Source organism: Canis aureus, chromosome 17, assembly GCF_053574225.1.
Source record: "Canis aureus isolate CA01 chromosome 17, VMU_Caureus_v.1.0, whole genome shotgun sequence".
NCBI classification, from domain to species: domain Eukaryota; kingdom Metazoa; phylum Chordata; class Mammalia; order Carnivora; family Canidae; genus Canis; species Canis aureus.
The window spans coordinates 59199944-59214769 of NC_135627.1; the positions used below are offsets into that span (position 1 = coordinate 59199944).

The 14826-nt window shown below is 38.9% G+C and overlaps 2 protein-coding genes across 19 annotated transcripts in view; both read left to right on the forward strand.

The window, feature by feature from the left end:
* SETDB2 (SET domain bifurcated histone lysine methyltransferase 2) overlaps window positions 1-11399 on the forward strand; it is a 55151-nt gene extending 43752 nt beyond the window's left edge. For 12 of the 16 annotated variants that reach the window (XM_077855766.1, XM_077855764.1, XM_077855777.1 and 9 more), the window contains 6 exons: window positions 868-1087; window positions 1589-1688; window positions 3108-3201; window positions 4746-5086; window positions 7194-7282; window positions 7810-10952. In XM_077855766.1, coding sequence (XP_077711892.1) covers window positions 868-1087; window positions 1589-1688; window positions 3108-3201; window positions 4746-5086; window positions 7194-7282; window positions 7810-7927 — 962 coding nt within the window. In that variant the 3' untranslated portion in view covers window positions 7928-10952. The other 4 variants (XM_077855774.1, XM_077855773.1, XM_077855776.1 and 1 more) reach the window with 4 other exon arrangements.
* Window positions 11334-14826, forward strand: part of PHF11 (PHD finger protein 11) — a 28511-nt gene continuing 25018 nt past the window's right edge. For 2 of the 3 annotated variants that reach the window (XM_077855784.1, XM_077855785.1), the window contains exon 1: window positions 11334-11466. In XM_077855784.1, the coding sequence (XP_077711910.1) occupies window positions 11382-11466 (85 nt within the window). In that variant the 5' untranslated portion in view covers window positions 11334-11381. Of the gene's footprint in view, window positions 11467-11626; window positions 11646-14826 lie in introns of those variants that run through there. The other variant, XM_077855786.1, reaches the window with a different exon arrangement.

Sequence of the window (14826 nt, forward strand, 5' to 3'; positions counted from 1 at the left end):
ATTTACCCCAGAGTATCAGACCAAAATCCTTACTTTCTGTGTGTACCATGAAATGAGAAAGGTTGAGGAAACATGGCTCTGGAGCCAGTCTAAAGGAAATGTGCTGGACCAAGTCTTGGCAGCAATGCAGCAGAGACCAGAGTAACCATCCTCATCGGAAATTCCACAGTCACTTCAGTGAGGGCAAAAATTTTAGTATAATTCATAACAGCCACATTTGATTCCTTGTCACATACTACACAATTTGCCTACACATTCATCTCTCATATTTCTCAAGATCACTGTTTGATAAAAGTCAGCTGCCTTACAAAGTGCCACATGATGTCCAGAACATATCGTTGGCTTTATCTGCATTACTAGAAAATGTATCTAAGGTATCTCTCTGATTCAGCTGCTAATTTTGACTCGGTAACTATAGTTTCGAGTCTCTTAAAAGAAAATGCATGAACTTTAAGATTTCAGTATTACACTAGAACTTAATATGAGAACAGGCACATATTAATTCAGATTTAAATAGATCACTTTTATAAGTTTTAACTGATAAAGCATTTTATCAGTTCACCTAATTTTCTAGAATGCTTTCAGATTTATATTTTTGTTTTTTATTATTGTAGCTAAATCTGTTCTCTTTCATGTTATACCAGAACAGACACATGCTTTTTCATATACTGGAAGATATGAAATCTCTTATTGGTGTTTTGTTTAATGTTTCTTACAAGAGTTTTCTAGGATGAGTTAATGTGTTTATTTTTATTCTAGAAATGTGGCACATTTCAGAGTTCTTTAATAATGGAGCAAAATAGAGGTGTTCTTTTGTTGCTTAGCAATTATATTTTGTCTTACTAAAGTCTTATTTTTTTCTTTTAGGAAGATTATTAAGCAGATCTAATGTGGAGAAACCTGGTGTTGCTACTGATGAAAACGGAAAAGATTATATTATGAAAAATATGTTTTCAAAAAAGAGGAAAATAGAAGTTGCAGATTGTGAGGTTGAAGTTATCCCATTAGACCTGGAAACACATAATAGAAGTGCTGCGACTGAGGAGTGTCCACCTGTATTCAATAATAATATAAAAGAGCCTGTTACGTAAGTAAGATCATAGGAACCCAGTCAAGATGGACCTGTATTATTGATCAAGAATGGTTGGTTCTCTTTGTTTCTGACTTTCCCATCTACTCCTGTGTAACTCCTATGTATCAATTTGCTTCGTGGCTATAAGTTTAACACTGAGAAATCTAGAACGCTTATATTTTAAAATCTAGCCAACATACTTTATTTCCTCAATGTTCCATTTCTGGAGTTTTACCCTTTAAGACATATGACTTTAATCAGAGTCTTTATGGATGTCATAAATTTTGCTGTCTTTTTTATTTTTCATCCTTTTTTTGACAATGCTTTTCACAGATTATCTTTTAAACATATTTAGAAAATGATTGACTTTAAAATATATTTTCTTCTTTAGTGGGAGATATAGATGTTGTTAGATTAATTTCTAATGGATACTTTGTAAACACTGATATCTATATTTTAGGGTCCAATAAAGAGGATTTTTAGTGATACATAGAATAATTTTTTTTTCCTTTTCAGAGATATGAAATGTAACAGTATTTCAAGAATTCAATATCATTCAGTCATTAGAAGTCCTAAAGTGAAGACAGTCATTATTCAGCGCAATGGGAAAAGGATGGTAAAAAACGCAAAATGTAGATGGGGCCCTTCTGAGAACATTAGCTGTGATCTCATCTTTCTTTTACTTCTATCTTTTAGTTCCAATTGTTTGTGTAACTTAATGTGTAGGATTTCTTTTATTATTTGGAATTGGTGTACTCTTTAAGTGTCAGGACCATGTTTTATTTACTTAGTGTCCTCTATGGTCATTGGCATATTTCCAGCTTTGATACTAAAGAGAGTGTTGGTCCTGATCTGACAATGTGTTCCACTGAGACTGAGAGCTGTCCAGTTCTGCTAATTTATAGAAAAGCTAAAGTATTCCAGAGTTGATGGTGATACACAATAAGAAAAAAGATGGAGTAATTTAGGTTGAGGAGATAAGGTTGTGAGATGTAAGAAAGAGAAGACATCCCAATGAAAGAATCATTCAGAAAACACCATTTTACATGATAGCTTTTGAAGGTGCATTTTTCAGTCTTTACTAAGAATAACTAGGCAGAGACTAACTTAGAAGAAAAGAAAGATACAGGAAAAAGAACAGAGGAGGACATAAAGGTAGTTCACAGTAGGGCTTGTTGATGAGAAATAAAAACTCTGCCCTAGGTGATGTGCAAATAGTTGCCGTCTGTGTAGTAATGTACGTATAGTAAGTACCTCCTCAGGATCACATAGTGATGAAGAGGTTAGGCCATTAGACCACACAGACCTGGGTTTGACCTTTGGCTCTGCTGCTTAGACCTGGGTGACATCTCCACGTCTGCATTCCTCTATCTGTAAAACGAGGATAATGGTATCTGTCTGAGTTAAGAGGATTAAATGAAATAAGCCTCAGAAACTTTGTGTAGCACAATGCTTGACACTCAAGTGCTCAAAAAATATTGACCATTTAAGTAACCTGTATAATATTAATAATGTCAACACTTATTGAGCAGTTAGTTGAGTGCCAGGTGTGGTGTTAAGCTTATAACCTTTTCAGAAGTTATCATTACCATATAAAGTGATTGCAGTGTCCACAGTTCGTAAAGATAGACAACTCCTTTAACCTCTTTGAAGTAAAAACTAAAGTTGTTTTTTTTTTCGTATTTGCACATATTTTAGTTGAAGCCAAATTTGTAATCTGGTATCAGAATAGAGAGATACAGACAGATGTCTTTGAATTTTATTTTAAATTTTAATGCCTAAAGAATGTCTTGACGGTCTTGATAAATAAAGTCTTTATAGCTGTGGCTTACTAAAGAACCTAGAAGTAGAACACAGCAAAAAGGTCTCCATCACTCCAGAGACTCCTTATGATACCAGCTTTGAGGCTTCCAAAACTAAGCTACAGCCTATGAAGATTGACACTTGACCAAAGACTGCTACATTAAATAACTGCTACATTAAATTCTTTTTCCTGACCTAGAAAGTAAAGACATCTTACCTGTTCTCTTTTAAGGGATTTGCTTCCTCAGAGTCTGTCACCTCAGAAGATAATGATGGATTTAAACCAACTCAAGTACATCTGAACTCCAATACCAAGGAAATGAAAAGTAGGCTTTGTTTCACTCTGTGATAGCCTGCCTCTTCTGCCTTTATGTCTGTCTTGCTCACTACCTATGGCTTATTTTGTCAGATTTAGAACAAACAAGTTGCATTCATTATAAAAGTTACTACGTGTCTAGATTAGACGTTGGCAAACTAGGTTGTGAACCAAATCTGGCCCACCATCTATTTATGTATGGCCCATGAGCTAAGGTAACTTTTACATTTTTAAGTACCTAAAAAAAAGAAGATGAGTAAATTTTGTGACACTTAAAAATTATATAAAATTATATTTTGGTGTCAATAAACAAAGTTTTATTAGAGCATAGCCACAGTTATTAAGTTACATATTCTCTCCGAAGGCTTTCAGACCCTGTCAGGAGAGCTGAATAGTCCCCACAGAGATCAAACAGAAAGCTTAAAATACTTCTTTCTTGGCCCCTTGCAGAAGAAGTTTGCCAACCCTTGATCCATATGCCAGCAGTCACCTGAGGTGTGGCAGGAAGAAGTGGGGTAGACAACTCTGAGTCTGTGAACAGTCCAGTGTTATCTGTGGCTTTGGAAGCATTGTCCAAAGCAGCCATTTTCTCACTCTTTGTTAGGGGCTCTTTTAAAAGTACAGATACATCATTCTGCAGTACTCCAGCCAACAGTGTTTGCAGGGATGCTCAGCATCCTTGTTAATTGCTACAGTAATATATATATGCCAGTTATATATTATTATCCTTTACAAGTAACCCATAATTAAAATGTGAGAACATGTAGGAACAGCAGCCAATAGCAATAATGATTAAATCAAGAACATTAGAGAAATACACCACTCAGCTAGGTGGCACAAGTGACTTTTTAAAAATAAACGATTTTACCTATTCCATTTGACAAGCATTCATACTTTTGGATATTCTAAAAAAAATTATTTCCATTACTGGATAAGAAAAATGATTAAGGCAGTTCATCTTATTCTAAAGTATTACTGTTTGTAAAAGTGTAAATATTGAGTGGTCTTGTAGCAAATCCACCAAACACTAATGTGTGTGAAACCCATACCAGTACAGTTGTTATCTTGTCACTTGTGGTGGGTGATGCCAAACAGGGTCTTCCCAGACCTTTCATTGGTATCCTAAAGGCCTCGAGTACTCCCTAACCACCCACTCTGTTACAGGTATTCAGAATATACTTAAATGCAGATTCCAGGGTTGAAGAGAGGGAAGTCAGCTTATGAAGAGAGATTAAATATAGTCATAACAGGAGGCCACAGAACATTAGTAAAAAGATGGTAGAAAGAAGGCAGCCCTGGAGCCAGACATTTCTCAAACATTTGAGACACTTCTGGGTTTCTTACCCCACTTCTCATTATATTGCAGGTCAGGTGAATCTCTTACCCTCTCAGAGGCTCAAAGTTTTCATTTGTAAAATCGGAGTACTGTCTACCTTCGTACATTGTAAGGATTAGCAATAATTAAAGCAACTAGTATTTAATTAGTATGTTAATCTCAGGACTGTTGATCAGCCAAGTATATTTGCTGACACTTCCTTCCAAAATGTTTATTAGAGGATTCAAGCTCCTACCAAGTTAAAGACTCTGAAGACAATCTGCTGATTGAATCAGATGTGATAGATATAACTAAATGTAGAGAAGAATCTCCATCAGGGGGCAGATGTAACCAAGCAACCACACTGGATAAACAAAATATTATAAAGGAGTTCAAAGCTCAAGTGCAAAAGCCCCAAGAGGAAAGATCTCCAGCGTATCGAAATCATCAGGTCTTTTGTGATAAAGAGTTCCCAAGTGAAGCCAAGAATATTTCACCTAATTCCCTAAAGAAGTTCAGTAAAGGGAATGTGTTTTTATTGGATGCCACAAAAGAAGGGAATGTGGGCCGCTTCCTTAATGTGAGTATATGGGCTGAAATTCACATTTCTAAACAACTATTTTTCTGTGCTGCTTTGAATGGTTTGAAATTTTTGTGCAGTCATGTAATTCACCTACCATCAAAAGAGAAAACGATTCTGAAGTCACAAAGTCTTGTACTTGTTTTCTTCTTCAAGTTTTTATTTAAATTCCCAGTTAACATACAGTGCAATATTAGTATCAGGTATAGAATTTAGTGTTTCATCACTTATATACAACACCCAATGCCCTCAATATTCATCCACCTCCCTACCTGAAGTCAGAAAACCTTTAAAAACAAAGAACTTTTTCCTTGCTAGATGATCTATTTGGTTTGTTTCCTTTTCCCCTAGTTAGGTGGATTCGTGGTTAACAAGAAATAGAATCCTTTCCTCTCTTCCTCTGTCCCCCAACTGCTCTTCTTTATTCCACTTTGACTACTTCTATACTAATACCAAACATGTCTGGAGAGTCATTAAAGAAAGATCCGCAGCAAAGAACTGTCATGGCTTTATTTCCCATCAGTTACGTTGAAAGTGGGTATATCAGAACAGTATGGTTGGTTTTACTCTCCCAACCAGCACACCACCTGGGCTCCTGTTTTATTTGGAGGAGGAAAAAAACAGAACTGCCCTTCCCTCCCTCCTTCCTTTTTTCTTTCTCCCTTTCTTTCCTTCCTTCCTTCCTTCCTTCCTTCCTTCCTTCCTTCCTTCCTTTCTTTCTTTCTTTCTTTCTTTCTTTCTTTCTTTCTTTTTCTTTCTTTCTCTTCCTTTCTTCCTTTCTTTCCTTTCTCCTTTCCTTCCTTTCTTCTTTAGTTTTTTTTACGTAGAAAATACATTCATGATTCAAAAATGTAAATAAAATTAATAAATGCAATAAAATTGTATAAATAAATAAATAAATAAATAGCCATACAGAATACATACATCAGCCAAACAAAATTGTATTTCAGGGTAGGTCCAAGCCTGCCACATAGGCACCATGAGTAAAGGTTACCAGCCCAATTGAAAAAAAAAGTATAGACAGGGAGTTATCACTGAAATTGAATAGTGGCAAACATGGCTAAGCAGTATTGCAGGGATTTGGTTCCTTTATGAATCTGGCAGTAGATGAATGTGTGGAGATGGGAGCTAGTGGGCAATACAACAGTATTGGAATGGTGGTAATTGGATAAGATCATATCATGTTAGAATTAGAAGCCTTGAACAAGGATCACTAATAGTGTTCAGCAGACATCAATTGCTTACATATGTCCCCTTTCCAGAGGGTCTGTTAGACAATGATGTAAAACCAGTCACATACATTTTTCCTATTAACCTTTTTTCTTCTGTAAAAAAAAAAAATCCTAAAAAGTAACTATGCCTTTACTGACCTTATACTTTATTTTCTTTTTTTCTTTTTTTTTTCTTTTTGACCTTGTACTTTATATAGTAAAATCATTTTTACTACTTTTTGTTTGTTCTTATATTGTTTCTTTGTGGAAATAAGAAATTATATTGTTTCCCCCTTTTTTTACATAAAAGCATATTATATTCACTGTTCTGTGCCTTGTTTTTTAAATTAACAATATACTCTGGAAATCTTTCCATATCAGTACACAGAACTCCTCATTTTGTTTTTGTTTATGGCTACATAGAATTCCATTGTATGGATATACCAAAGTTTATTTAACTGGTCTTCTTTAAATATTTGGGTTGTTCTTAAACCATGTTTAGAATAGTAATGTTTTACTATTAAAAACAGTACTTAATAATCATACACATAGATACATACAGATGCATCTGTGGAATACATTCCCAGATATGGGATTGCTGAATCAAAGGATAAATGCACTTATAATAATATAAAATTGACAAATTATCTTCTATAGAAGCTTATACTATTTTGCATTTCTACCAGTAAGATAAGAATGTCAGAACAGGGCTTTTCTGATTGGTTTCCTACTATTAAAATATTACAATCTATGATATTTTACATATAGGTCAGCAAGAAAGGGAAAGAAACGAAAATAAATGAGATTTGTTAGAAACAATAGTATTCTAATGCTTCAAAAACAAGGTATCAAACTCTTTATCTAACCTGTGTTTATTTATGTATTTATTTTAACAGCATAGTTGTTGCCCAAATCTTTTGGTACAGAATGTTTTTGTAGAAACACGTGACAGAAATTTTCCATTGGTGGCGTTCTTCACCAACAGGTTTGAAATTTCTTTTATGTGATTTAATTTTGAAATTGTGCAAAATAACAATATAAAAATACGTGCGATAGCCCCTAATATCTGCTACCCTAGAATATTCATTTATCCCAAACTGTTCCTAGTCAATAAAATTTTAAACAGTTAAATTTTCAATCCTTACTTCCTGTGACAATTAATGCCTGAAGGGCTAAAGATGGTAGTTCTGACCAGTTCAGTTTAGGGAATAAATGATGTATTAATGCTACATCTCCTGTGAGTCAGAATTGCCTCCAGCTATCACACTACAGACCTCATCACGTCACTGGGTTCCACATGTTTGCAAAACACTTCCTTTCTCATGGGTATTGACAAGTTTCTTCTTACTTAGGATTTTGGTAGATTTAAAATAAAACTCAAATGATTATTCTTAATAAAAGCATTCCTAATTAGGTGTTGGAGTGACAGAATAGACCAGATTTTTGAAGATTTTTAATGATGTTAATAAATTGATTATAATTTATGTTTACTTTTTAATTTCTACTTTCTAGGCATGTGAAAGCAAGAACAGAACTAACATGGGATTATGGGTATGAAGCTGGGACTATGCCTGAAAAAGAAATCCTCTGCCAATGTGGGGTTAACAAGTGTAGAAAGAAAATATTATAAATCTGTAGCTAATGCTTATTGATGAGATTAGCTTATCATGTTGCAGTGAGAGGCATGCAAGAGAACCTTCAGTCATCAGTGGAATTAACTTAGGTTATGGTCCATCAAAAGAATGCAGTTTACCCTTGTCAGGGGAATCATTTGTATGACCTAGAAATGCTTGGAACAAAATAAGGACATTTTCATATGCACAGGCTCTCTCTTTATTCTCTGCTGTTCAACTTGACGAGTGGGATGGAAGTGTATATTTTATATGAAATACCATTATACAGTTTGTAACTTATTTGTAAATTATATATTAAGAGAAACAAATGTCAGTAGAATTCAGTTATTTGCTTTTGTGATTATTATCTTTGAGTTCATGCCCTAAAGGGCCAAATTTCACATCTTTACCTACAAAATTTATGTTTATTTCTTGGCAAATAATTTACCAGTATGAGCCATAAGGTGGGCAACACAGCCTGAGGAATATGTAAGAACTTTACACATATTACTTCCAAGTATTTTAAGACTAGTTGGAGAAGCTCTGGCTGCATGTACTTCTGACTCATCAAACCATTTGAATGCTAAGGGGAAAGCTCCTTGGAGCAAACCTGAGATGGAACTTTTTTTTCCATAGATTCTCTTTACTCCTCAGTACAGAGATAAGAAAAGGGAATAAAAACCTGGAGGAATTGGTATATTTTTTGTTCTAGGTAGAGGAAAGCCATAAGAAAAGAAACTTAGAAACTAGTCAGATTTGGCTTATTTAGGCCAAACGGGATTGTGCTGGGCAAGAATTTCACTTAACAAAGCAAAACAAATCAATTCTACTGAGTTGTAATGTCTGGAACAGCTTCTTGGATTCTCCTGGCTGTGATGTGCAAATTGCTTTTGTAGAGAAAAAGGGGTTATATTCTGCTATTCTTCAGGATGGTTACCCAGCCCTGATTGCAGAGTGGAAAGGGACTGGGAATCTCCAAGAGTCAAAACTAATTTTATCCATAACAAAGTTGTACATTTGGCTGCCGCGAACTTATCCTTGGAACCAGAATAGGAATAGTAGCTCAAAATGGAGTTATTAAAAGTAGTTTTGGTTTTTGAGAGGTTTTATGTCTTTTTCTTTTTTTCCTGTAGTTGATTCTGGGTTTAGTTTGGTCACTATTCAAATAAAACTCTTAAGTTTGGATTCAATTTAATTGCTTAAAAACATTGAACTAGATGAAAATTTAACTTGAAATGGTTTTCGAGAGTGGAAAACTAGGCAACTAGGAAAAGGAGCAAAGTTACAGTCTAACATCCTGGAGACAGACAAGGAAAGTTAAGTCCATTTATTCACAGTAAAGAGGTAGGAATTTCAGGCAGTACATTGAAAGTGAAGATACTTGAGAAGTATGGGAAATATTTTTGTGCAGAAATCCTGACATCTTGATCTACTTAACAACTGTTGTCTTCCATCCATGTCCTAAAGATGCCCTCTGTCTCTCTTACGTCAGATCTGTTCCCAGTTAAATTCCCATTATTTCCCTTTTCCTTGGTCTATTCCCATACATTGGTGAAAGGACACCTTCCAGTTGTTTTTGGAAAGGAAAATTGAGAGGTGAATATTTTGAGACCTTGCATGTTTGAACGTGTTCTTTTACACTTGATTGCTATTTTTTCAGGGTATAGAATTCTTGAGCAACCTCCATTCACAATTTTGAAAGCTGCTGCTTCCTTCCATGGTGACTACTGAAGTCCTATGTCATTCTGTTCCTTATCTTTTATATATATGACCAGTTTTTATCTCTTGAAGCTGACAGAATTATCTTTATCCCAGTATTCAGTTTCTGGTAAGGTCCATTTTCATCCTTCATCCTGGGTGCTTGGTGGGATCTTCCAGTCTGAATTCTTTGTCCTTCAGGGAAATTATCTTGAACCATTTCCTTAATGATTCCTCATCTGTTTATTCTTTCTTTATAGAATTCTTGTTATTCAGATGTTAGACCTCCAGGATTGGCTCTCAAATTTTTTCTCTCTTTTTTTAGAGACTTTTGATTTTTTTTCAAGTTATGTAAGTAATCTTTATACCCAATGTGGGGCTCAAACTTAAAACCCTGAGATCAAGAGTTTCATGTTCCTCCAGCTGAACCAACCAGGTGCTCCAAATTTTCTTTTCTCTTTATTTTCAGCTATCTTTTTGCTGTACTTTCTGGGAAATTTTCCCAATTTAAATCTTGCAATATGTCCATTGTGCTTTATTTTTCTGGTGTTGTATTTTTAATTTCTAGAGCTCCGTTTTCTTTGGATTTCTTTAAATAGTATCCTATTTTGGCTTCATGGTTGCAGTATCTTATTTCTTTAAAAATACCACGATGTATATTTTATAGATTTATGTGTGTATACACATATGCATTCATATCTGTATTTTTCCTGCATATTTTGTGGCTTTGAAGGTTTATTTCTTGTTTTCCCTGTATATTGCCTTTGGTTTTTGTCTTTCCTGTTACAGGCTTTCCTCAGTTTGTGATCCTGGCAGTCTATTCACACTTAAGAGGAGAACACTAAAAGGCTGAGATTGAAAGCTGGAGTGGGGGATGGGTCTCTTCAAGTGCCACATCACGACCTAGCTGGGCTAGATCAGTCTCTAATTGTCTCCTTAATGCTTTGTTTTGGGCTGATTGAAGGGCAGAATCTTGGCTGCCAGAGTCTGCTTTTATTCCCCTTTGAGTCCTATTCTTCTGTAATTTCTGTATTTGTCAAGACTATCCAAGTTATCTTTTTAAATATTTTCTGCTGTCCCCAATTTGCCTCTCTTCTCTTTAAAACCTCAAAAATGCAAAAATATAATAAAACCTCAAAATGCACGACCTCCAGAAGTTTTCCTTTAATTCCTGAGCAAGCCACCATTACAAGCTTTTTTCCGAAACAACTTTTTTAATCTGTAATTTAAGTTTACACATTTGTGTTCTCTACATGTGTATTTGTTACATGCACTGAAAACCTCTTCTTGAATGGTGCTGTGTACCCCATGGGTGCTAAATAAAGACTTGACTTGCAACTGGAATTACAATTGATTAATTGTGCCTACATTTATGACCTACCTATTTAGGCCAAACTTGGTGTTGCATAGTTTCTAGAAGAAATGGATAATCCCTCAGAAGAGCAATCACTTCTCCAGCTGATCCCGGGGGTTTGGGAGGACACCTCTCTTCCCCATCTGAAGAGGAAAACGTCTGGGCAGGGTGGGGAGCACCTCACCTGCAAATTAAAAAGAGATTCGTACTCGGATCTGTAGAAGATGCGAGTTCCCCTTTGAATGAAAACTCCGTCTGGGAAACCCTTTGCGGAAAACCCTTTGTATCTCCCGCCCAGAATTTCCCCCTAGGCAGAGGAAATCAGTCATCGTAGCTTTTGCGAAAACGAAACTCTGGCGCTGCCCGTGAACTTCCGGAAGCGCTGCGTGCAGCGGGCGGGCGGCTGCGGACGGTGCACCATGGACCCGGCGGTGGCCAGGTCACCCCACGGAGCCAGCAGGGCCGAGGCCCGGGACGGCCGCGACCAGCTCCCGCACCCCACCGGTGAGTACCGGGCTGGCGGCGCAGGGAGGGTGCAGGCCCGGCGGCGCAGGGCGGGCCCCAGGGCCTGCTCGGAGCGCTGCGCCCCCGCCCGCGGGGCTCCGAGGCCTGGCCGCCGCCTCTTCGCCTCTTCGGCGGCCCTGGGGGGCAAAGTCCACCGCCTGGAGCTCCACCTGTGGGAGGTGCGTCTTCCTCTTCCCCCTCCCCTTGCTACCGCCCTGCTGCCCTGGGAACGGAGGAGGCTTGGAGGGAGACCAACGGCCACTCTCCGCGGGCAGCCCATCCAGCCCTGAAAGGCTGGTGCCCTAGAAGTAGGCGGGAGGTGGGCCCTTCCTTGAAGAGCAGTGGTCAGCTGGGTCTCCGGGAGCAGTTGGGAAGGTTCTTGCAGAGACTTTGATTCTTTGGAACCAGCCACTCCTTCCCACTTAGTAGTTCAGCTCCTCGGCGGCCCTGTGAGTAAGACAGCTTGTCTTGTGAGTCTGCTCCTTCCCTTCATTCTCAGGTGTAGCGCCCCTCCTGTGTGCAGGGCTGCCGGCTAGATCCTGGGACACAGAGAGGAGTTAAGCAGACCCTGCCGTAGACAGTCACAAAGGCCCAAATGAGGGGTTCCTTACTCAGCCCCGTGTTCAGGGAGAGCTTTATGGAGACCAGGATGCCCATAGTTTTAAAGGGCAAGGATCAACCAGAGAGGTAGGTTGAAAGGGTGTACCATACAGAGGTGATGACACAACAAAGGACCGGCCCAGAAGGTCATGTGGCAACCACAACTCCAGCCGTTGGATTTATTTATTCAGCTGGTGTTATCTATAGAATGTTCTTGGAGATGAGGTTCCAACCTGACCTTTTCCCTAAACTCCAGATTTGTAGAACCAACTTCATCAGTGCCTAGGATGGTGTCAAACTGAGTATGTCTCAAAGAGAATTCTTGTTTCTCTGCATATACTCACATATTCCAAACCTGTTCAACCACCAGCCTGCCTTACCCCCCTTCTGGTCCAGACTGCCCTCAGTGACACTCTTTCTTCTTCACTTCCCATCTAATGCATTCATCAGACCAGTCTATTCTGTTTTCAGAATGTATCATGAGCCTGACTGCTTCTCACCTGCGCAACCATCCCAGCCCCAGTGCACCATCATCTCCTGACCTGCCTGGAGTATTGGCCTCACTCCTACTGTAACCTTTCAGAGAAACAAGCTGCACAGCAGCCAAGAGGATCTTTAAAAAACAAAAAGCAGATGTGATTCTCCCCAGGCCTTCAATAGTCTCTCATTGCCTTCAGAATAATCTCTTAGTGTGGCCTACAGTGTACCCCATGTCCTGGTCTGATCCTGTCCCCCGGCCATCTTGATGCCTCTGCCACCCCTCACTGCCCTGTGGGTCCTCCAAGCCGCCAAACCCATCCCTGCTTCAGTGTCTTTCTTTTTGTCTCCCATTTCTCACTTCCCCACCATAATTCAAGTCTCTCTCAAGTGTATCCTCTGCAGCTTTGCATGCCTTTCCTGTTTAAGAGAGCACCCCAGCACCCTCATGACTCTCTACCTCTTTCCCTGCTCTATTTTTTTCATAGCCTTTATTGCTAGCAGGAAAAATACTTAGCTGTCTCTACTACTAGCATATAAGTTCCATGAAAGTTGAAACTCTCATTCTCTGTTTTATTTGTAGTGCCTAAGACAGTGCATAATAGGTTCTTACTAAGACTTTGTTGAAGGCATGAGTGGGCTTGTATGTACCACTAAGAATTAGCTTGGCTTCTATTCTCTTGGTGATAGAGAATGTCTTTCACGAGAGGGAAACCAGCCCAATCCGAAGTAAAAACTTGTCTGAATTCTGTATATCTGAGAGTTGGGCAGGTAGGTCCTCTGGGACTGTCAACTGTGCCCAGGGAAATCAAGTCACATAGTACAAACCTGTCTGTTGAGGATCATCCCTGTGTGTGACTAAGTTAGATAATTGTAAAGAAGTCCACTGAACGTCCTACTCCTTGGCTGTCCACCACCCCTCTCCTGCAACACACACATCCTTATTCTTGTTTGTACGTTCTAAAGCTGTCCCCAGTAATGCTTTCTGGCTCTCCCAAATACATACTCATCCCAAAGTTATATCTAGTCACATCATCCAGGGGCAATCCAATGAAGCCATTTATTTTCCAAGTTCATTACCAAGCCTCTAGGTAATGTTTACTCTTCTGTTTTGGTCTTTATCTACTTCAGGTGTGCAGTCCCTGGACTCAGTGATTAAAATTGACTTCTCCCACAAAACTGATATCTAATGGAAAGAACTAAAATAGTAAGCTGCAATAAAAATTAAGTTGATCCAAAAGAAGAAAAGAGGAAGAAATGTCCAAGCCAGCACCATAAATTGTTGGCATGTCCAGAACATAAATCATACCCTACCAGAAGGGGGTTGTATATGGAATTAATAGGATTAGTGACTCTCATTCTATCATCCACTCATGTAATGGTTAAATGTGTTTCTTGGCTATCCTATCTGGCTATCCCAGATTCTGTCCTCTGACTGGATTGCCTTTGTCTGGTGGGCTTTAAGACCATGCCTGGTAAGGGGAACATTTAGAAGATATCCCTGACACTCCTGCAGAGGCTGTGGGCTTAGCAATCCCTTCCCAGGTGAGGTGGACCTGGAGAGACTGAGATTCACTGTGTTGGTTTGAGTTAGTCACAGTTCATGTGTCCCTGGCTTATCATTTCTCTGCAACTTCATTCAGTAGAACTTTTCTTGGCCATCAGTTTCATCTTTTGAGAATTCTTGTTAGATTAGTCTCTGAGTCCTTAGGTCTGCTAGACACAGTAGAAGGACGTTGGGGAGCCCTGCTGTCCATTATTCCTGTGTCAGCTGCTGCTAGAGACCAATAGACTCTTCCCTAAAATGCCCCAGCCCCCATAAGACACCTATCCCTCACTGTCTGAATCTATACAGTTACTGAATTCAGGTGAGATCCAAATGTATTTGGTCCTGGAGTTTCAGATAGCACGTAGCAGTGTTCAGATCAGCGGGGGGATGTCTGTCTATGTAAAAGCCTCTCAGGTGATTGCCCCACCTGCAGACAGTTACGTACGTCTGGAATGCTTCCAGTCTGGAAGCATGGACAAGTGAGAGCCAAGGTCTTTTAGGAAACTATGATGAGGAGATGTTTTACCAAGGAAAAGCCATTAGGGGGAGCCTGTGTGTCCCACTTTGGGGTTCTTTCCATGGGGGATGGGGGGGGTACTCTAGGTCAAAAGGCCTTCCCAGGTGCCAAAACCCTAGAAGCCTGTGAATTTAGGAGTGCAACTCAGATGGGCAGAGTCCCCAGAGCAAACAGGGGGGCCATGTTCAGGTATCCATGGCCTGACAGCTCAGCCACA